The sequence below is a fragment of the Peromyscus maniculatus genome, chromosome 7 (genome assembly GCF_049852395.1).
Source record: "Peromyscus maniculatus bairdii isolate BWxNUB_F1_BW_parent chromosome 7, HU_Pman_BW_mat_3.1, whole genome shotgun sequence".
NCBI classification, from domain to species: domain Eukaryota; kingdom Metazoa; phylum Chordata; class Mammalia; order Rodentia; family Cricetidae; genus Peromyscus; species Peromyscus maniculatus.
The window spans coordinates 68115434-68138277 of NC_134858.1; the positions used below are offsets into that span (position 1 = coordinate 68115434).

The 22844-nt window shown below is 42.0% G+C and overlaps 1 protein-coding gene across 9 annotated transcripts in view; it reads left to right on the forward strand.

Moving 5' to 3' along the window:
• Positions 1–448: 448 nt before the first annotated feature.
• The window catches only part of Sltm (SAFB like transcription modulator), a 47698-nt gene continuing 25302 nt past the window's right edge, over positions 449–22844 (forward strand). For 4 of the 9 annotated variants that reach the window (XM_076576632.1, XM_015997945.3, XM_076576633.1 and 1 more), the window contains exons 1-4: positions 449–1423; positions 13371–13435; positions 15946–16146; positions 16961–17008. In XM_076576632.1, the coding sequence (XP_076432747.1) occupies positions 847–1423; positions 13371–13435; positions 15946–16146; positions 16961–17008 (891 nt within the window). In that variant the 5' untranslated portion in view covers positions 449–846. Of the gene's footprint in view, positions 1424–1561; positions 1732–2313; positions 2402–13370; positions 13436–15945; positions 16147–16960; positions 17009–22844 lie in introns of those variants that run through there. The other 5 variants (XM_006979274.4, XM_006979275.4, XM_042281221.2 and 2 more) reach the window with 3 other exon arrangements.

The window sequence follows — 22844 nt, forward strand, 5'->3', positions numbered from 1 at the left end:
ATAAATAAATAAATACATAAGAAAGAAAGAAAAAGAAAGCCACAAAGAAATACCGAACTGTCAGGTAAGCTTTTATAACGTCGGTTTTCCTCCATTTGAGCTAATTGCATCAGAAAAGGCAACCCAAAGTCAGTCACACCTCATCAATTTAAGTTTTAAAACCAGGAAATTGGAGAAAGGGGTAAAAATAAGGACGCAAACAAACAAAACCCACCACCAGTAAGCGTTAGTCCAGTTCTGGTGTATCCTACTTAACTTCATCGAACTTTCAGTTTATTCCATAAATGCTTATGTTGTGATGATTCATAATCCTGACTAAAATTACGAAGAGACACTCACTAGTACAGGCTGGTTCTCCATAAAGAGGCCCCTGTCCTTGACATTCTAAATGCTGAGGGCGCAAGACAGCACACACGGCACAGGATCAGGGAAACAAGTACTTAAGAACTAATCTCTTTTTGTGAACAATTTCATTGAGCCGTCACGTCCACCAGGGTGGATGGGCAAACAGGCCAACACGGAGAGGACGTTTTTCTGGTGGTTTTCAGGGGCAGCCCTAGAACGAACTAAGCTTCAGGATGTCGCAGCGTGACACGGTCCCCTGGGAGAGCCAGTGGGCAGTGTCCTATAGGTCCCCGGGGCTCGCAGTCTCAGGAGGTTTCTCTGGGCGTTCGGGGGCGGAACCCGGCGACCCAGGTTCCCCGGTGTACCCCGACCACCTTTCCGCGATGACTCCGTGCTTCTTCCGGGGAGGCTTGGCGTGCGTACACGCCCCCCTTCGCTACGGTGGCGAGACGCGCCTCCTCTCTGTACTCTGGGGTGCCTCTCACGTGGCGGTGGCTCCAGATGCGGGACGCGAAGAGAAGATGGTTAATGGAGAGGTGGGGACCGCGGTGCAAAGGACAGCTGTGCGGTCGGACGCGCTGGATGGTCCCGGGGCCCACGCCAGGGGCAGCGCCGCTAGTCGTTCAGAGCTCCGCCCCCGCCATGCTTGCTCAGTGCGCACGCGCACCCGTCATCCGGGTGCCGCTGCTGCAGGTTGCGCTGGGGCTGCGGGCCGGGGGGGGCGTGGTCCCCGCGGGGGGGCGTGGTCAGCGGCTCATTGTGCGCAGCGTAGCGCGGCGCCGCTGGCCGCCCGGCCCCGGGTTGGAAGTTGGTGCTGCCGCGGCCACCGCCTCCACCGCCGCTGCCTCCTCCTCCGCCGCCGCCGCCCTGCAGCCCACTCGCTGCCTCGGCAGCGCGCTGCTTTCCCAAAATGGCTGCCGCTGCCGCTGCCGGGGCCGTGGCAGCCTCGGCCGCCTCAGGGCAGGCGGAAGGGAAGAAGATCACCGAGCTGCGGGTCATCGACCTCAGGTCGGAGCTGAAGCGCCGCAACTTGGACATCAACGGGGTCAAGACGGTGCTGGTCTCCCGGCTGAAGCAGGTGAGGCCCCGGCGCTGCGCGCAGGGCAGCGTAGGCCGCGCCGCTGGGTTGCTGCGCTTCCGCGGTCGCGGCGGACCGGGCGGCGCCTGTGCGTGCCGGGCGCGCGAGGCCGGAGCCTCCGCGACAAGCCTGGCCTTCCAGCGGCCTCGCGAGCCGCCGCTGGTCGCGCCCCCCGCGTCTCCCCCGGGACGTCCTCTCGGTCGGCGCCGCGGCCTGCCGAGGGCGGTGCTGCAGACCCGGGGCGGCGCTGGGTACCCCGGCCTGCGGTCGGTGCGCAGCGCGTGCATCGCTCGGGCTCCGAGGCGATGGTTAGTTTGCTGACTTGGTCGAAGTTACCGTTTAATTGTGCCCAACCGTTTCTTCACCCCTGTTCGGAGAAATCGGTAGTGGGAGTTGATGGGTGGATGAGAAGGAAGGTTTGTCTTCTTCCCCTGGGCTTTTAGTTGATATATTTTTTTAATTTTTAGTTTCTGATTGCATCAGCATAATCATCTTACGTTCTCAGCCCTGCTAAGCTTTCAGGTTTATTCACGTGAAGCCTTGGAATCGGAGAGGGGGAACAAGTGTACGCAATACACGTTAGGAAAACTCTTCGTTATTTAAGTGGCTATAAACTTTTCTGTAATAGAACATTAGATTCTTGTTCAGTATATATGTGACATATAACTATCGACTCGTTGAAATTTCAAGTTCCAAGACATTTTGATACTTAATGACCCCCCCACCCCCACCCCCGTGTAGCGTAATAACTCGTTTGTGAAGTCGGTTTGTAGAATAACTGGCAATTCTAATGTCTTGAGACTTGAGGTTTGCTAATATATTTTCATTAAATTTTTATAAAATAAGTTTAGATAGTTTGTGTAGCATATTAACTTCTCTTTCTAATGTAGGCTATTGAAGAGGAAGGAGGCGATCCAGATAATATTGAATTAACTGTTTCAACTGATACTCCAAACAAGAAACCAACCAAAGGCAAAGGTTGTTACGAGTTCTGAACATATTTTCAAATATACTTTCGGTTATATAACTTGGCTCTGCTCTTGTACCACTTGCCCTGTTTATATGGTGCTACTCTTTGCTGTCTCCCTCTGGCACTCTGCCTTCTTGGGTCAAGGAAGAAAAGTTGGCTGTTACCAGGCTCCGAGTAACTTGTAGCCTTTTAGATTCGGCTGAAGTTGACTAGAAAGTGAGAAAGTTCTTTATTGATTCTGGAGAAAAGCACAAAGTTATGTTGCATACCGCTCCTTCATAGTAGGACGTGCTAAAGAATCAAATAACACTTTGATCTGTGTCTACCTTGCCCCACAATTGGCAGAGTTTTGATGAAATTCCTAACACACCTTTCCTTGGCTCTTGGCTGTTCTTTCTAGTGTATTAAAAGTTCTGTAACCTTTATGTTTAGTATTTTATTTGACAGACTGGTTATTTCGCATTTGTTCCATTATGCAGTCTAATAATTTTCAGTGAAATTCAAAAGACATCATCAGTCATACTAATAAAGGCAAAAAAAAAAAAAAAAGCCACAAATAATTAGCTCTTTTTTTTTTTTTTTTCCCCGAGACAGGGTTTCTCTGTGTTGTTTTGGTGCCTGTCCTGGATCTCCCTCTGTAGACCAGGCTGGCCTTGAACTCACAGAGATCCACCTGGCTCTGCCTCATGAGTGATGGGATTAAAGGCATGTGGCACCACCACCCGGTAATAATTAGCTCTTCAAGAAGTTTTAAGCTTCTTTTGTATGGGGATACTAAAGGTTTTTAATATCATAACTTTTAAATTCGATTTAGGTGTATTTCCAAGGGAAGAATGATTGCTGTGAATAGCTAAAAGTCATTTTCAAATGCACATTTTTATAATAAATGGGAATTAGGTACTGTTGAAAACATCCAACTAGTGTAATCTTATTTTAATAATTGCAAATTCCCCCAGCCCCTCCCTGCTTTTGAAGGCCTATGGCAGAGGGTAGACAACTAGCTGTCTGATGACTGGTCTCTACAGTTTCTAGACAGAATAAGTCACGGACTTCTGGGCATTTTGTTATTGTAACATAACTTTGCTGCTGGACCCGGTTTATACAGGAATGTAATGGGAGTAAGATGATTGAATAGGCCAGGCAGTGGCAGTAGTGCACACCTTTAATCCCAGCACTGAGGAGGTAGAGGCAGGTGGGTCTGGGTTCGAGGCCAGCCTGGGCTACAGAGCAAGTTCCAGGACAGCCAAAGCTACACAGAGAAACCCTGTCTGGAAAAACCAACCAACCAACCAACCAACCAACCCACCACAGATGATTGACTAGATTAATCTAAATAGAAGGGAACCTTCAATTTTGACCTTAAGCACTGTGTCTTAGGACCTGGCCAGCTTACTATTTGAGATTTCTTGATTCAGGAGTTCCCTGGGTGTGCTGATAGAAATTAAAAAAGGAGAAGCATTTCCTGGGTCAGTAGTTATGGCAACATGGAGATAGAATTTAGAAGATTAGCAAAATTATCTTGAAAATCTGTGGCTTTTAAACTTGAGCGATACATTGTATCACCTTGGAAACTGCCAGTGAAGCAGTTGTTTCATAATGGGAAAGAAATATGACAGGAATGAACATGTTTTGTATAGGTTTCTGATTCACATCATTTATTTGGTGTATTGTGATAGCTTATAAGCCATGTATTAATCATAGTCTCAAGTTAACTTAATGATTTTAGCATTGATATGCCACCTGATTTATTCAGTTAACACATGCTTTTCTTGTTTGATTTTGACATATTTTTCTTTGTATTTGTAGTTCTGTGCATATACATACATACATACATACATTCATCAATCTATCTTAAAAGGATGTATGTTCCGTCTGGAGGTAAAGCTCACTGGGTCAGCCTTTGGGTTCAATCCCTGTCACACTCCTCTCCCCACCTAAAATATGTTAAATGATTATGCTCAGGGAAGAGGAAAAGGAGTCTATAATCTTATATATAGAATTTTTAAAAGGCATAGTTTTCAAGGACAAAAGTCTGTGGTATTGATCATGTTGTAGTGGGTTCTGGTATTTGTAATAACATGTAGCTAATATCAAAACAGTTTGCCTTCTGGATTAGTTCTCAGTTCTTTACAGTCTCTTTCCTGGGAACTTTTTAATAAGTAACCTAGATGAAAGCTTCTCCCATTGCGAGTTACTATCGTATTACTTGGGTGTGTGTTAAGAAAGCTGTTAAACAGGTAGAGCCAATGCCTCCCTGCCTTGTTTCAGATACTGTATCTGATTTCTTCTAGATTTTCAACATTCAAAATCACCTCTAAACTTCAGCAAATTATGTGTTAGCAAATCAATGCAGCAGTCAGAATTAAGTATCATTAATTGGTGTTGAAACTAATTTTCAGTGCATATAGGCTAAAACAAAACAAAACAGATGTAGGATTTCCACCTATAGGAGTAAGTATAATTTGTAATTTTGGTTTGGTCAAGCATCTGATATCTAATATTTTTGTGAGAAAATAATACATATTATGTGTTTATTTTGTAAAACTTTAAAAAATTATCATAGCTGGGCGGTGGTGGCGCACGCCTTTAATCCCAACACTTGGGAGGCAGAGGCAGGAGGATCTCTGTGAGTTTGAGGCCAGCCTGGTCTACAGAGCGAGATCTAGGACAGGCACCAAAACTACACAGGGAAACTGTCTCAAAAATTCAAATATGTATGTGTGTGTGTATACACACACTATCAACTAAGATAATGTAATTAGTAGCCTTAGAGCACATTTTGAGTAGTTCAGTCCCAGTGAATGGTTGTTCTGCTCTGCTACCTGCTTTAAATTTTAGTATGTTGAATGTTAGTCACTAACAAAACTGTGGTGAAAGGTGGACTTTGAGCCCAGGATTGTCACAGGTGTTTCTTATGTGCCTGCTAGACTGAAAGATCCAGTGTAAGGATCAGTGAAGTCTCAGGATGTAGTCCTTACACCTCTAACAGCCTGGGGCAAGTATTTTGTGCTCAGATGTTGGTTGAATAAATTCTGAAGGTTGTTGGAGAAGTGTTATTTCCTAAAGTACTACTTGCTGCCTGTCTCGATTGTACATTTGTAGGAAGCATTTACACCAGGCATTTTTCCTCAGGAGCACAGTGGTTTCTCCTGATACACTCACTATGTCAAGTGTACTTTGAGAATGCACAGCTCACTGCATTGTTCTTGTATTTGTTACCACGCTGTAGCTGCATTGGAAAGCCTCCTGACCCTTGCTGGAATAGCATCTAGTGTCAGGGATCGTATGTTGTTTTTATTTCAGAACGCTCATTTGTCTCAGCCGTTAAAACAGTGTTTGTCATTAAGGTACTCCTGCCCATTTTTCAGCTATGATATCAAGTATGGAATATAGCTAGTCGATGCCTGTATAGTACTTTCCTGCCAGCGCAGTCATCTTAGGTGTTCAGAGGCTGAGGAACTCATGTAAACTAAACTGTTGATCGTGCATGAAGTGCAGAAAAAAAGTCATTATTAGTGTTGATGGCCTGAGATTTTAATGAAAAGATTGAATGGTGGCTTAGAGGGCATGTGGATTATTGATTTATTTAATCAGTCATTCTTCTGAAAGAATGAAAGGACCTCAGTGTTTTACAGCTTCTGGAGTTAACTGTGCAAATCCTAAGCTGCATAACACGAGTCGCCTGTGTGGCAGCCCTTCTCCTCTGGAATAGTAGTTTAGTGTTTTCCTGGTCATAAAGGTGAAGTGTTTTTCTTTTTTAAATTAGATAATCCAGAATAATACAAAAAAACCAAAAACAAAAATAGCTCTTAACCCTCCCACCTTGAATTTGTCATTGTGTTTAAGTATTTTTTTTTTTTACTTAAATTTTTTCTTTGGATTTTAAAAATTGTATTAATTTTATCAGCCAGGCGGTGGTGGCCACGCCTTTAATCCCAGCACCTGGAGGCAGAGGCCAGCGGATCTCTGAGTTCGAGGCCAGCCTTGTCTATAGAGTGAGTTCCAGGCAAGGGCTACACAGGGAAACCCTGTCTCGAAAAACTATTTTATCTATAGGAGTTTTTGCTTGCATGTCTTTATGTACATCACATGCATACTTGAGGAAGTGAGAAGATGTTGGATCTCTTGGGGCTCAGAATCTGGAGTTATAGATGGTTGTGAACACTGTGTGGGTGCTGGGAACCCAGGTCAGGTCCTCTAGAAGAGCAACAAGTGCTCCCAGCAGCTGAGCCATCACTCCAGGCCCATTTCCCCCTTTTCAACACTTTCAATACGTCCACATCATGTACTTGGTGCTTTGTTAAAGGTAGGTAGAAAGCCACTTTGCTCAGTGTGGAGAATCTGAAAACAGTCCCTTTCCTCCCAGATTTTTCTCACCCTGGCCTCTTTAGTCACTCCCATCATTTAAATGGTATTCTATACTCTGCATTAAAGTCACTCAAAATCAGATACCAGTTTCCCACTTCTTTGTGGCTCAGTTTCTGTGCTCTGTCAGGCCACCAGTCTTCTCTGGAAGCTTCCAGATGGTTCTCATGTGCAGCTGAGGCTAGTCTGCCTTTTCTGGGTGACTCTGCTCATCAATTTTATAGTTCCAAAAGCCTTTTACACTGCTTTTGTTTGATTCTCCCAGATGTGTTGAGATGTAAGCAGGACTTAAAATAAATAAATAATATATGTATATATATATATATATATGTATTAATAGTTTTAACATTTTTTAGATTTATTCATTTTATGTGTGTTTTGCCTCTATGTATGTCTGTGTACTACCTGTATGCCTGGTGCCCTCGGAGGCCAGAAGAGGCATCAGATCCCCTGGAACTGGAGTTATGGATAGGTGTGAGTCACTCCTGGGTCCTCTACAAAGGTAGCCAGTGCTCTTAATCACTGAGCCGTCTCTCCAGCCCTACAACTATATTTAGTTGATAGCTATTAACAGCCTGACAGGAACTCAAATAAGTTTTAATACTTTTCATTTTTACATACTTGTTTTATTATTATTTTCTCAGTGCTAGGGTGTCAGCCCAGATTTGGGGCCTCACACATGCTAGGCAGGTGCTCAGCTACTAAACTATATGTACCCGGGCCCTTTCACTATCTTTAAAAATCTCATGTTTATTCTAATTATCATTAGATGACATATTTAAGGGACTTTAAAGATATATACTTTGGGTATTGATTCATTATGATGAATATGAATCACCTTTCCTGCCCCGCCCCCCCCCCCCCCCACAACAGGGTTTCTCTGTGTAGCCTTGGCTGACCTAGAACTCACTCTGTAGACCAGGCTTGGCTTCGAACTTCTGCCTCTGCCTCTCAAGTGCTGGGATTAAAGACGTTCACCACCACTGCCCGGCTGAATCGCCTTTTTATACACACACACACACACACACAATCACACAATCTATATACATAAATATATATGTGTATATATTTCTTTTTCCTTGGTTTCCCCTGAAGTAGATTAAAAAAAAAATCAAACTCATTTATTCAGTGACTGCTCTATTTAAGACAGGGTGCAAGGACTTTCAGAAATTTTGTTCTGTTAGTAAAATGTTAGTTAATAGAAGCTAAATACAGCTGGGTGTGATGGTATACACCTGTAATCCTAGTACTTGGGAGAGGGACAGGAGTTTTTATTTTGGGGCCAGCCTGAGCTATATAGAGAAACTTTATCTCAAGAATAAAGTAAAATAAAGCAACAGTAGCTAAAATAGATGCCAGCAATTACCACAGGAATGATTTTTGGTTAAAATATTCTAGGCCGGGGCTGGCAAGATGGCTTAGTGATAAAAGGTGCCTGCCACTGCACAGCTTGAGTTCGGTCCCTGAGGACCCCAATGGTGGAAGGAGAAAACTGACTTCTGCAGGCTGTCCTCCGAACATGCACCAGTGAGTGTGCCCGGACCAGACACAACAAGAGCAAATAATGAAGAGGAGGTTTTGGCTGGAAATGTCAGTGGTCAGTTGGAAATCATATCCCTTTCCAACAGACGTTTTGTAACTAAGCCTCCTCCCCTCCCTGAGACTGAGGACCACCCTAGGACTCACGTCTGCTAGGCAGGATCTGCTCTGGCGCTGTGCTCTACAGCTTAGCTCTTCTTACCTGTATTTCAGAGTGATGTCTCGTGTTCAAAGGTAAAGTTACTTGGAAAAATCACTTCAGAATCTACTTACTAAGTGGATTGCAATTTTTTTTATTTATTTATTTATTTTTATTTATTTTTTTTTCTGAGACAGGGTTTCTTTGTGTAGCTTTGGAGTCTGTCCTGGATCTCACTCTGTAGCTCAGGTTGATCTGGAACTCACAGAGATCCACCTGGCTCTACCTTCCCAGTGCTGGGATTAAAGGCGTGCACCACCACCATCACCACCACCACCGTCTGGTGAAGATTGCAAATCTTTAAAGGACCAATTTACCTTTGGAGAAGAAAAATCAATTTGTAACCTAAAACTTTTTATATATATTTCTGAAATGTGTAAGTTCTGAAAGCTTTAAAAAAAAGTTTTGTGGTAAAAATGAGCTATTCTTGTTTGATGTAACCATTCATATATTTCAGCAAATAAATATTTCCTTCCTTTTTTTTTGTTTTTGTTTTTTGAGAAAGTTTCTCTGCTAGCCTTGAACTCAGGTGTCTGCCTGTCTCTGCCTCCTGAGTGCCACCATATCCCGTAGGTAAAAAACACTTCTAATGATTGTGAAGGAGTTTAACTTAATAAGTGGAACATAGAGTGCCCATTCTTGCAAAGCCTGGAAGATTGCAGTTCTTAGACATGACTGGCCTCAAGGTTTCATTAAGAATTTGTTGACCTACACACTGTCATTCACAAACATGTTTCTAACTTTGTCAACTTCGGTTTAAGTGATTTTTGCCTAAAAAGTGAATTTTATACATTTCAAAATAGTTAACCTCTTCTGCTGTAGCTTAAGATGTGATATGTTAATTTTGCTTTCATTTTCTATTCTTTTTTTCAGACAGTGTTTACTGGCCAACTTATTTTCTAGTTTTGTTTCACAAAGCATTAAAAATAATGTGCAAAATTCATTACTTTGAGTTAGCCTTCATCCTGGTCATGCTGCTCTCCTTTGGGCCAGTTTGCCTTTCTGTGGTACATGCCAGATTCCTGAAGGACAAAGGAGGGGAAGTTGTCTGTAGGACTTTTGCCTAGCACAGGGTTAAGAGGAACAGACAGAAATGGCTACCAGCTGAATAAAGTGTGCTAAACATAAGTGTTATTGGAATGTGGTCCTTCTTGAAGACCTTGAACATCTGTGACTGCACGAAAAGCTAGAGACCTGCCGATACAACTTACAGCATCAGTTAAAGTTACTCCAGCCTTTTTGACAGGATGAGGTTGCATATGACTCTTTGACTGACGTGTCACCTCTTACCTTTGTCCCAGTTGGGCTTAATCGAAGTCTAGACCTGGGCCTCCTAGTGTCTACTACTCTTCGTCTGTTAGGACCAGCCAGGAGGTTCCGGACAGTGAACACCTGCTGGCTCTAGTGCCGGACTGGCTTCTCTGCCGTATGGGCCCCATGGTGGCTCATGCAGGCTAGTTATATTTGTAGGGAGAGGTAATGATTGTTTTCACAGAGGAAGCATTTGCAATATAGTTTCAAATTCAGCATTAGTTAAATAAACCAGAGTTTCAGATCATCAAAATCTGATGACTAGATCAAAAGCAGCAAGTGTGAGTTTTCGGTTTTCTCAAATGCTGTGTACTGCAGTCTTATCTCTGTGTTGCCCAATCTTGTCCTTGTGGTTTTAAAGTTCATAAGGAGAGAGTCGAGTCACTGTGTAGTGCTTTCATGTAACATGGCATCTGGCAACAGTGCAGAGCAACAGTAAGACATTGCTATGTGCCCTCTTCGGCCTCTTCTTGTCTGTCTGTCCTGGGGCAAGTTTCTTAACTGTTGTGAATTCCACAGTTTACAATTTGGGGGATGGGGGTGGTTTTGAGACAGGGTTTCTCTGTGTAGCCCTGGCTGTTCTGGAACTCATTGTGTAGACCAGGCTGGTCTCTAACTCAGAGATCTGCCTGCCTCTGTCTCCCAAGTGCAGAGATTAAAGGTGTGTGTCACCACAGTTGACATTTTAAAGATGGGGCCTTGGAGCCTTTATTTACAGCAGGAGAAATAGCAGCTGAGCATCTGCCCCATTTTCACTCCTCAGGGATCTCCTGCCTTCCAGGTGTGGGATTGGGCTTGATTGAAATATTGCTATCTTCGTGATCTTTTCAGCCTTGGTTTCTAGTTTGTGGAATGAGTGCTTCCGAGTAGCCGGAGGGTGAAATGCACAGGTCTGTGACTGTAGAAAGCATCCCTTGTGGACTCTGGACAGCAGGAAGAGAGTGAGCAGCAGCGGCGGTGGCTGCTGGGAGTTTGTGTTGAAGTGCAATTTGAGCTTCCTCTTAGTAAATTAAAGCAAGTGGGCTTCCCCGTGGAGTGTGCCTGGTGCGTGGCTTGTTACCATGCTGTGAGTGTCTGTAAATTGTGTGCATTAACCACTTCCTAGAATGAGGCCTTGTTAGTCAGAAAAGTCTCCCCCTGGAATTGAGAGGTGAGCAAATGACTTTGCTGGTTTTTTTTGCTGGTTTGGGGCATGCTACTTGGCCTCTGAGCTCCTTACATCTTTGTAAAATTGTGGAAACCTGTCCTGTGTACCCAAGCATGCCTGTAAAATAAGTTGTATTTATAAAAAGTGCTTTGCAAATTGTAAGATAGATTTTAATTACAAAGACAAACTTAGCATTTTGAAGCAACTAACTGAGTTCACCCTAAGCTTTGCCCTCTAGGCAACTTGGGTATGTATTTGTAGAGGGAAGGCCTTGAGGTTTTTAAAACCTTTTCCACCAAAATGTAGCATCCTTAAATTAAAAAAAAAAAAAGTTTATTATTTTATGTGTCTGAGTGTTTGCCTGCACATATATAAGTGGACCAGTGTCTGTTACCCGTGCAGACCAGAAGAGGGCATCAGATCCCTTGGAATTGGAGTTACAGATGGTTGTGAGCTGCTACATGGGTGCTGAGAATAGAACCTGGGTCCTATGCAAAAGCCTGTAAGTGCTAGTAACCCCTGAGCCATCTCCCTAGACCTTAAATATTTTTGTTATGAGATGTCCTTCTATAATGTAATAGCCAAGTTAATGAGATCATGTGTGTTCAGTTTTCAGAAAAGCGACACCTTTGTTGTTATTTTTCTTCAACACACTTATGTTGTTCTAATGAACAAGGGCTATGAAGTGGTCGCCCTTGAAGTCATTTCTATATTTAGATCTTAGGCTTCCCTTATTTTGATTGTTGTGTAAAATACTATTTATGATAAAAAGAATGATAGTAATTGTAAATTCTTAAGTACATTATACATTTATGTTTTCCTTAAACTTTCGGCACCGGTGGTCTAACTAGGAAGCTGAAGCCGGCAGCTGCAGTTGATGCATTGTAATCCAGCACTGGAAGGCTGCAGTGCAGGGCCAGCCTGAGCTACATAGTGAGTTCCGGGCTATCTGGGGCTAGGAAGTGAGACCTGTCTCATCTCCTTCCCCTTTGAAAGCAAGTTTTTAAAGACTCTGTATTCTCAAGGCATGCCCTGCTCCTTGAGTAAATGGGAAGCATAGTCTCCCAGGCTTGCTTCTTCCACTTGCCGGACGGACCAGTGTTTGGTTTCCTGTTACCACTCACTCACTCACTCACTCACTCACTCACTCACTCACTCACTCACTCACTCACAGAGGGGGTTTTGAATTGAGAACATGTGAAGATAGGGTGACTGGATAGTGATAGGAAAGAACTTACTTTTTAACATTTCCCTTAGTAGTTAGACTCAGGAGTTGCTGAATCTTCAGCCTTGGCCGTAGAATGGTCAGTACCTGTTTCAGGCAAAAGGAAAAGGCAGGTTAGTTTGCCTCAGAAGGAAATAGTTGTTTACATTTCAAAAGAAATGAAAAAAAAAAAGGTTAAAATATAAACACTAAAGTTTCAGTGGCTGTGATTTTCTAAAGACAACATTTACGGTGAATTACAGATTTTTAGGTAGGTTTTTTTTTGTGGGGGGGTGTGCTATATTGAAGACATAAGAAACTTGTAGCATTGGCTGTGTGGAATGTATTCCCTGCCTCCCAGAACTGTAGTAGCACTCTTTAAATTCCACCAAATAACATAGTTTTGAAAATGAGGGCTGAGCAGAGAACTCTTGTGGTCTGCCAGGAAGCTGGGGATGGTCTGCATCTGGAAGTCCGTTCTCCTGCTTTGCATCTGCTAGGTGTCATGTTGAGTGAGCAGTGCCTGGCCCTCATGCTAGAGTGGTCAGGACTGCTGCTGTACTGAGGCTTTGGGGGAAAGAGAGCATCCAGCCAGTCACTGCACCAAAGGACTGTTTTCCCTTCATGGGGAGGTGAGAGGTTCTGGAAACAGGACTAGACATTTTGTATCAACTGGTATGCTGTGCAGGTGATGGGAGAGACTTGTCATGTAGCCTAGATTAGCTGGAAGTAACGTGAGCTATTGATCCTCCTGTATCCACCTTCCAAATTGGTGGGATTACAGGTGTGGACTATCATGGCTGGCCAAGTGTGAGCGTTTTATTTCAGATAAAGCTGTTTAAGAGGAGGATTGAAGATTTTATGGATATTGAGTCTTGAACTTGGCTCTAGGTATCTGGTTACATATCTAGATTGTAAAACACTGTTGAAATGTGCTGCCACTGACAGGCTGAAGACAGAATGTGTGCGTGTGAAGGAAATGTCCCTTTGCATTAGGTGAGTTGAGGTGATGGGTCCTGACAGCACACATGTCAGGGAGATGGCATGGCTTTGGGAAAGCTTTTTTGTTTGGGATAGCTATGACAAGGTGGTTTTTAAGTAGTTCCCATTAGCGTTGTAGATGGTCTCAGGAGTGGAGAGTAAGTGTAGAATGTTTTTTTCTTCTTCGAGTAATAAACTACTGGTTGTTAGCCCATTTTCCTTCTTTCGCAGGTAAAAAACAAGAAGCAGATGAGTTGAGTGGAGATGCTTCTGTGGAAGATGATGCTTTTGTCAAGGTAAAGTGTTCATCTCTAGGTTAAGATGTATACTTTGTGTGATGATAAATTCATGGATTTTGACTTGAACAATAGACACTGAAGAACATAGGTTAAAGAGACTTAAATATTGGCAGCCCCGTGAGCTCTCATAATTGAGGTATACAAGAAATAACTCTGTAGCTAACTGAGACATGAAGAAAATCTAAGCTGGGTATGGTGGCACATACCTTTAATTCTAGCAGAGGCAGGCAGATCTCTGAGGCCAGCCTAGGCTACACAGACCCTTGGCTTAAAAAACAAAACAAAACTAAAACTGATAAGTATGTTTGGGCATTCAAGTGGGAATCTGAGGCCTGGGGACCTGGAGAACACCCAGGATAATGAATGGTGTGTTAGGTGGACAGCGTTGCACTTGTGAAGGATACTGGTATTTTTTTCAGTCTGCTTGTTGCATTAACTTTTATACACTATATGTAGGACTCGATCATGTATACTTTAAAACCAGAGAGGGAAAATTGCTGATGTGTTATTACCTAGTAAGGATCATATTAAGAAATTTGTTACACCCGTTAAAAGATAAATACACCACACCTTTTTGAACCAAAAAGGAATGTACCTCAAAAACAGAAAATTAAATAAGTAATTTTGATTGGGGCAGTGATAGTTCTGTGTATTACAAGTATAGAACAAGTTATTTTTAGTTGTAGTTGGTATTTTATTTCTTTGAATGAAAAGTAGTGTGCTCTTTTTGGGTCTTAAGCACTGTGGCATTTGCAGATATTAATGATCACAGTGCTTTTTAAATTACATGCATTTTTATTCCCATCTATTATGTGTTCTTATGTTAGTTAGTTCACATTGTCACAATTGTCTCTGGGTATTTGTGTGTTGACTATGAGGTCAGCTCTTGTCCATTTTCCCACCTGTAGCTCCTACAGCCTAGCTCTGTGCTCTCTCTGTTCCACACACATCACACCGCACAGAGATAGAAGCATTTCATTGAGAACCTTGAAAGCAGATAGTTTTATAACTATTTGCCTGGGGAGCCACTAAACTTAGTGACTGCATTCCTATAACCAGCTTTTGTTTGAGCCTTTAAGAACTCTTTAGTTTTGATATCTATTATTCTTGTGGTGTGTCTTTCACTGGGTCTATTTCTTTGTTATTAGTTTCTGTGCTTCTTTACTAGTGTGTGATTAAGCAAAAATTATAAACTAGAAAACATTGCAACTTGTAAAAAGAATGTTTAGTTTCCTACTGTTTTTAAATTGTATCAGTCATTTGGAATGTTAGAGGATTAGAGGAGACACGTGCTTTTTGAGTGGAGTAGTGAGATGGCCCATCTGCTGGGAGGGTACTTTTGTGTCAGCCTTAAAATAATCTGGTGAGGTCTAGAAGAGCAAAAGAGAGTGTTAGAATTCACTGTGTGAATATACCGTTAGTTCTTAATATTTCTTTCTTCACTTTAAAAGTATATGTGATGTAGTTGATAAAATCAGTGAATTTCTTTTCTTGCTTCTAGAACTGTTCATTTCATAAGTTTTAGGGTAGTGGTGGGTAAATGGCAGTCCAGTGGTTGTTTCTGTGGGTAAATGACGTCCAGGTTTGCTTCAGAATGGTGTAGTTAGTTCCTTCAGGGACTCCCTCCATCTTTGTGCCTCTGCCATCCTAAATGACCTACACTGTTAGCCCCTCCCTCCACGCTCCCTAGTCAGGCTGTGGTGGTCACCGCAGAGCCCACTCTGTGGGCTCTCTGCACTGTGGAGCAGCCATGGCTTTGCTGCCTTCCTGCCTCACTAGACAGTTTCCCTTCTGAGCAGCTACAAATGGTGAGTAGACTGCCTTTTCCTTGTTAGCCCAGAAACAACTTCTTAAACCTTGATTTGCTGCAGAATAAGGAAGGTGCATCTGCGACTGTCAGCCCTTCCTCCCACCAAAATACCCTATCTCTGTGTGTTTTGAAGGACATAGATCTGGTACAGAGCTAACCCCAACCCATGTCCTCTCCTATGTAAATTGACAGTGAGAGATTTGAAGCAGTACTTTTAAATGAACAATATGCATACTTTTCAAGAGTAGACTGGTGCAGCAATGGGAGTTCTCTCTTATTAACTAGAAGTCAACTTCATGTTTAAATATGCATATGATGTCCAGGGTCTCTGCTGTTAAATTAGACTGGCACATGGAGAGTGGAGAATCACTTCATTTCCTAGAAGCTATGCCTTCTGGACAGCTCTTAGACTGTGGCTTGGAAACTCTGAAATAATGAACTTAGAGTATCTCTGTAGCGATTCAGCTTATATTTCAGTGTGGAATTTGAGATTTAGTTATGGCTCATTGGTTTGGTTATTGACTACATGCTTAAAAGGCAGTTTATGTGACAGGTACAAATGCTTGGCCTTGCACTCTGGGATATCATAAAATACAGTCAGATCTGCCACATGTAGAGTTGTAAATTTTCAAACGTGTTTGGTGATAACCCACACCACTTGGCCTCTAGTTGTACCAAATTTTCTTACCATTAAAAGGACTGTGAATTGGAGAATCAAGAGACACATGAACAAGATGGAAATGACGAGCTAAAGGACTTGGAAGAATTTGGTGAAAGTGAAGAAGACATTGTGCATTCCCAGGAGTTGCTTTCTGCAGAAGAGAACAAGAAGACCGAAGAATTAATAGAGGCAGAAGCAATAGAAGAAGATAGAGAAAAAGAGGACATCGAGAGTCAGGTCTTCAGCCAGTTTTCTTAAAACATGATCCGGATAAATTAAGATTTACTAATAGAAAGTTTTTTGTTTTTTTTTTTTTTTTTTTTTTTTTTTGGTTTGATTTGGAGGTCTCAGAACTTAAAAAGAAGTGTATTTTGTAAAATTACCCAGAATCTTATCATCTAAAGCTTTTAAATTTTTTGCTTATTTTATATATATTTACATAGTTATTGCCATGCCATAAATTGCTGTTGATTCTATATTTTATTTTTATATAACATACCATAATTACTTGGTAATTAGGCTACTTTCTGTGTGTCTGATAGCTGCTTTACAACCTTAAACATTTAAGGTTTGGGGGTTTTCTCTGCCACTAGGAATGAGTGTGCCTATTTCACTCAGACCTTGCCAGTATTACTTGGTGATAGGTCCTTCCACCCCCATTTGCTTCAGTAGGATAAAAAGTTATGTTTCTTCATTTATTATCAAGGGTAAGAAAATTAAAGTTGAGTTGTAAAGCGATTTTCAGATCTTTCCTTTAAAATAGACTATTGTCCTGCTTTGAAGTATTGGATCATAGGGAATGAGGACTGTCAGTATTCATAAAGCACTTGCCTCTTGCCTAGGCTGGTAAATGAGGGGCTCAAGACTTTTCTAACTATGTAGTAGCACAACTGATAGTTTTCTGTTGTCATAAATAGTGTAGCCTGAATTCCTAGTTTGGTGCCCACAGTTATCAGAGCATGAGGCAGTGATACCCAGGTATGAGCATCAAAGCGTTCCTGTTGTACCTAGATGTTTTGTAAAGCAAAGCTGTTGTATACCTTTTACTTAGGACACTGAAGCTCAAGAAGGCGAAGATGACACTTTTCTAACAGCCCAAGTAAGTTTGCACTTAGTCCTGTGAGTATAACATTGTGGGGGAAGGGCTTGGAAAAGCAACCGTAGCTTTACTTTGTGATTCTTTACTTCATAAAACTGCTTTAAGTTTAACCGTGAGCTTTGAATGTGATGTGGACAAACTGTTAGCAGCTGAAGGTTCTGGTGCCGCAAAAGTGATTAGGAGCAGAGGTTCCTGTTATTTTTAGAGTTAGAAAGTTCAACCTTTGTGTAAAATAGTAGAGACTTCTTACAAAACAGACTTTTAGGAAGTCTAAATCTTGTTTGTTTGTTTTTTTCCATTTGGTGTAAAATAATTTAAAGTGTGATATTCTTTTCAATGCTTTAATTTTTTATTAGTCTAACATTGCTAGGATGAACTTTGATAATAGTGGGAACTCTTGGTGTTGACGTTGTTGCGGAAGTGGCTGCATGTGAACGTGGTGAGACTTGCTTTGCTCCCTCTTATGCACGGCGTACATTTGAAAGCACCCCAGTGCTGGAAACAACATTTATAGATGGTTTCATCTATTCACAAGGACCTGTTGTATAGTAATTCTTTAAGTGCCATGCTTTCAAATAGATACCTTACCACTCACCACTGGCTAGATTGCCAGATTTAGGAAAATGGTGATGGAGTCTTTGACTCAGTAGTGTCCACTAGAAGAGCAGTTACAGGAGTACATCATGTTCAGACTGCAGAGCTGGGGTAGAGAGATGGCTCCCTGCTTAAGAGCATTTACTGTTTGCAGAGGAGCGAGGTTTGGATCCCAGTACCCACATGGTGGCTCACAGCCATCTGTCACTCCAGGCCTGGGGGATTTGATACCCTCCTCTAGCCTTTACTTGGCAACAGACGTGCACGTGGTACACAGACATACATGCAGGCAAAACCACTCACACTCATAAAATCAATCTTCAGGGAGAAAAAGAAAAGACTGTAGCCAGCTGTTCCCAGCTGTGTGCCTTTTCTGTGGCTGTCTTGCCTTGCTGTGGTTGTCCTCACAGAGGAGTGAGGTGAGCTGTGGCTCCCTGTTTTACCTCAGTGGAAGAGAACTGACATTTCTGGGAGCAGTGTTTCTGGTCACTTGTAATACTCAGGAAGGGGCCCTTTGGACAGTGAGAGGCAGCAGGCCTGTCCCCATTCTCTCTGTGTACCCTCATTTCTGCATGATAGATGAGGGGGGAGTACTTTTCTAGATTACTAATTTTCAGAAAACTGGAATTGAGCTCTGTGTAGTTTTGGCAACTTTTTGAGTTCCACTGCTGGGATGCTTCGAGCTTATGCAGCTAGTGAGCTGCGTGGCAGTGTTGTGTCTAGGAACCCTGTTTACACCACAGGCTACTTTATTACAGCATGTTCAACAGGTGGAAGTAAAGTATCTCATGGAACAGTAACCTTTTTAAAGTTGAAGCCATTTTTTTAAATTGGTTTTTCGAGACAGGGTTTCTCTGTAGTTTTGGTGCCTCTACTGGATCTTGCGCTGTAGCCCAGGCTGGCCTCGAACTCACAGAGATCTGCCTGGCTCTGTCTCCCGAGTGCTGGGATTGAAGGCGTGCGTCACCACTGCACAGCTAAACCAATTTCTATGGGATAGAATAAGTGAAACCATTCCATCCTGATAGTGAAAGAAAAGTTATTTCAGAGACCAAGTTATGAAATTGTATCAAAAAATACGGAGGCTACATCTTCAGAGAGAGATTTTAAATAAAATCTTATAGCTGAGAGTTATGGTGCAGCCTCTCACTTGTAACTTAGAAGGTAAAACAGGTGCATCACAGACAGCAGGATTGCAAGTTCGAGGCCAGGCTAAGCTACATGACTAGACCCTGTCTAAAAACCCATAAGAAGAAAATACAGCTGGGCGGTGGTGGGGCACACCTTTAGTTTCAGCACTCAGAAGGCAGAGGCAGGAGGATCTCTTGAGTTCTAGGCCAGCCTGGTCTACAGAATGAGTTCCAGAATAGCCAGGACTACACAGAGAAACCCTGTCTCGAGTGAACAAACAAACAAAAAGTAAGAAAGAAAATTATAATGTCCTTTATTTTTCTTTTTGTAAATAATGTATATGAAAAAAACCTGGAGATATACAAATTTATAGATTCCCCTGTGATTGGATGCTTCTAAACATGTTTTCTGAATATATTATATGTATTGGGGGGATAACTGTTAGCCAACTTGAACTCTTTTCAGCTCCTCCAGGCCTGCTTCCTCCACATTTACATTGTACACGGCAGTGTTTAAAACCAAATCCATTTTCCATGACCAAGTTCAATATGTAGCTTTAAAAGAAATTCCTAATATAAAAATGATAATGTCATTAAGTAGTGAAGTTAATTTTCAATATTCATTCAGCTGTGGATATTTTCTCCTTACAGGTTTGTTTGAATCCAGACCTATCCACTGTGATTGATTGACATGTCTGTTAAGGCCCTTTTAATCTGTAGGCTTGCTCTGTGACTTAGTTTCTCCTTGTTTTATTTGTTGGAAACTTAGTTGATTATCTCATAGAGCAAGGGTCAGGTAGGAAATATTTTAGCTTTTGTGGGCCGGGTAGTCCGTGTTACAGCTGCTCAGCTGTGCCGCAGTAATATGGGAGCAGTTAGAGACAGTGTGAAAATGGATAAAAAAAGAACAGTTTCCCAAGCCCTGCATTAGAGCCTCTGAAGTCTAGATTGTTTTTCCTTTTTGAATAGACAGGCTTTCTTTGTGTAGCCCTGGCTGTCCTGGATCTTGCTCTGTAGACCAGGCTGGCCTCAAACTCACAGAGATCTGCCTGCCTCTGCCTCCTGAGTGCTGGGATTAAAGGCCTGTGCCACCACTGCCCAGCCAAAATGTAGATTTTGCTGGTTACATTCCATTGTGTCCCTGAACACATTCATGCTTACTGTAGTTACTTGAAATTGGTAAATTGGCGGTAGACTGCTGGACTTACTGTCAGGTTCAAGGAGAGCATGAGAGACCGAGTGCTTCCTAGGTGGGTTGCTACCCTTGTGCTGCTGTGTCTTTTTGTATGGCACCTAGGTCATTGGTGATGTGTTTCAAAGTAGTCATAGTGTTGACTGGAATATTTCTAGAAAAACTAACCCTTTATATACTATTTGGTTATCAAGTAGTATCATTTTTAAAAGAAAACAAGGATATGTATTTGATCCCCCCCCCCCCCCCCCCGTTTATTCACCAATTTCCAGAATAATGAGCTAGTTTACCAGCACCTTCAATAAGTAATAGCAATGGGTTTTTGATTGTTCCTTTGGTTCCTGTCCTTTTATTTCAGGCTCATGTATTTAATGTATGTCAGTCTGTGGTTATCCTTGAAGTTGAGAGTGTTCTCACCTCCTGTTAGTGACAGTTTTAGCTCTCTTTATTGTTGGTATATATAAAGATGTTCTAGTTTCTTTCTGCTAGACCTGCATGTAGCCATTGCTTCATGTTAGTGGTAAATGCTGTGTCAGGACAGCAGTCAGGGTGGTGCTGTTCACTGCTCCCAAGTTGTTCATTGATTCTGGGCCTTTTCTGGAAATAGTTCATAGGGATAATTCAAAGTTACTCATTTCCTTTAGTTCACATTCTTAGTACAGTAGCCTTAAAGGAACAACCCCCCCAAGGCCATTCCTGAAAATGACTGAAGAATTCCCCAGTTATTTATAGCATAGCCTCACTAAGGATAAACAAGTTACTGTATTGCAGATTTGTTCTGCCCCCTGGAATAGAGTACCAACTGATACATACTTCGATTGACTTGTTTCATCTATTTTTAATTATTGATTTAAAGAACTTAGTCTGTAACTTTTTGGGATTCTACAGTTATTTTTATCTAATTCTATACATATTTAAAATATATTCTTGATTTTACATCAAAGCTATAAAATGAGATATTCAAAAAAGTGTGTAGTTCCCTGCCATTCCCTTATTAATAATTTTTTAAAAATCCTTGACATGGGCTGCAGAGATGTCTCAGCAGTTGTTACATAGCACTGGCTGTTCTTCATGAGGCCCTGAGTTCAAGTCCCAGCACTCACGTGGTACTCTCAGTCTTCTATAACTGCAGTCTAACTAGTTCATGGAATCTGATGCCCTCTTCTGGTGTGCAGACATACATGTAGATAAAACACCTGGATATATAAAATACATTACAAAATCCTTGACATAGTCTATTTCTTTATAAAATACAAACGAGAATGATGTTTGTGTGAGGACAATAACCCCAGTGTTAAGTGTGTAAACCCAGTCCTCAGCTTTTGACTTGAAGTTTAAGTCTCTGCATGAACGTTGTTTCCTGTTCAGTTCTACTTAATTATAGTACTGGGACTTTGAGCAGATTCTCTTAGAGGCCAGTTTGAACATTAAAAATCATGACTAGGGATGTAGCTCAGTTGGTAGTGCTTGTCTGCTATGTACAAAGGGTTGGATTTGACCCCCGCACCATACTTTAAAACAAACCCTTCCTTGCTGGAATGGAGAATTATTTTAGATCCTAGCATGAACATGTGCAATTAGTGTTTCTTTGTAGTGTTGTTTGCCTAATTTGAATTTACTTGAGAATTTTCTGAACATTTTTTTTCTAGAATGTTCTTGTTAGGGTTTTAAATCTTAAGCATTTCCTCTGGTCTCAAGAAGCTCTTTAGTGACTGGATGTGATGGTACACAGCTTTAAATCCAGCACTTGGGATGCAGACACAAGAGGATCTCGGTGAGTGTGAGACCAACTTGGTCTATATAGCAAGTGCCAGATCAGCCAGAGCTACATAGTGAGATCCTGTCTCAAAAACAAAAGAGGGACTAAAGAGATGGCTTAGCGCCTAAGAGCACTGGTTGCTTTTGCAGAGGACCTGCATTTGGTTCCCAGCAACCACATGGCAGCTTACAACCATTTGCAACTCCAGTTCCAGGAGATCCAGTGCCCTCCTTCTGACCTCTGCAGGCACCAGGCATACGTGCAGTGCACTTACATACATTTGGCAAAACAACCAAAAGAAAACAACAAAAAGAGCCGCTGTAGTGTCCTAAGATTATGCCATGTCTGTTCTTTTATTTGTTTACCTATGTGCACAACACTAATCTGAGGGACTTTCCCTTTTTGGGGGCTATTAGGGGAGACATAGATCTGTATACTTCTCAAAGCATCTGTTCTCTTCATAAAGTTAATGTCTCTCCAATCTAGTGCTTGCTAGCTGTTCATAGGGTTCGTTTTTATATCTACTACTTTTTTTTTTTTAATGGTTTTTCGAGACAGGATTTTGGTGCCTTTCTTGGATCTTGCTCTGTAGACCAGGCTGGCCTCAAGCTCACAGAGATCCGCCTGCCTCTGCCTCCTGAGTGCTGGGATTAAAGGCATGCCCACCATCACCCAGCTTATATCTACTACTTTTATTTATCCTTGATATATTTTAAATCACGTGTGAGTCTACAGAATAAAGTCTAGATGAATTTTTAAAAATACATCATGTTAAAATTTAATTACATTTAGTGTGTTTGTGTGTGTGTGTTTGTATGTATGTATGTAGATCACAGGACAACTTGTGAGAGTGATTTCTCTCCTTCTACCATGTGAATCCTTGGGATCAAACTCAGGTCATTAGATTTGGCAGCAGATACTTGACCTGTTAACTCATCTCAGTGGCTCATTTATTTATTTGTTTATATTACATCATACTCTTTTCAGTAAGTAACTCCACACTGGTAAGAGTTTTCGAAGTTCTGTTGAACTCAGAAGTCCTTTAGAAAGAGTAGTGTCTTACAGTATATTTATATTCAGTGACTTTATTTCAGCAGATACTTAGTGCTTATTATGGGCTTCAAATCTGTAACATATGCTAGCCCATTGCTGTTGTCCATG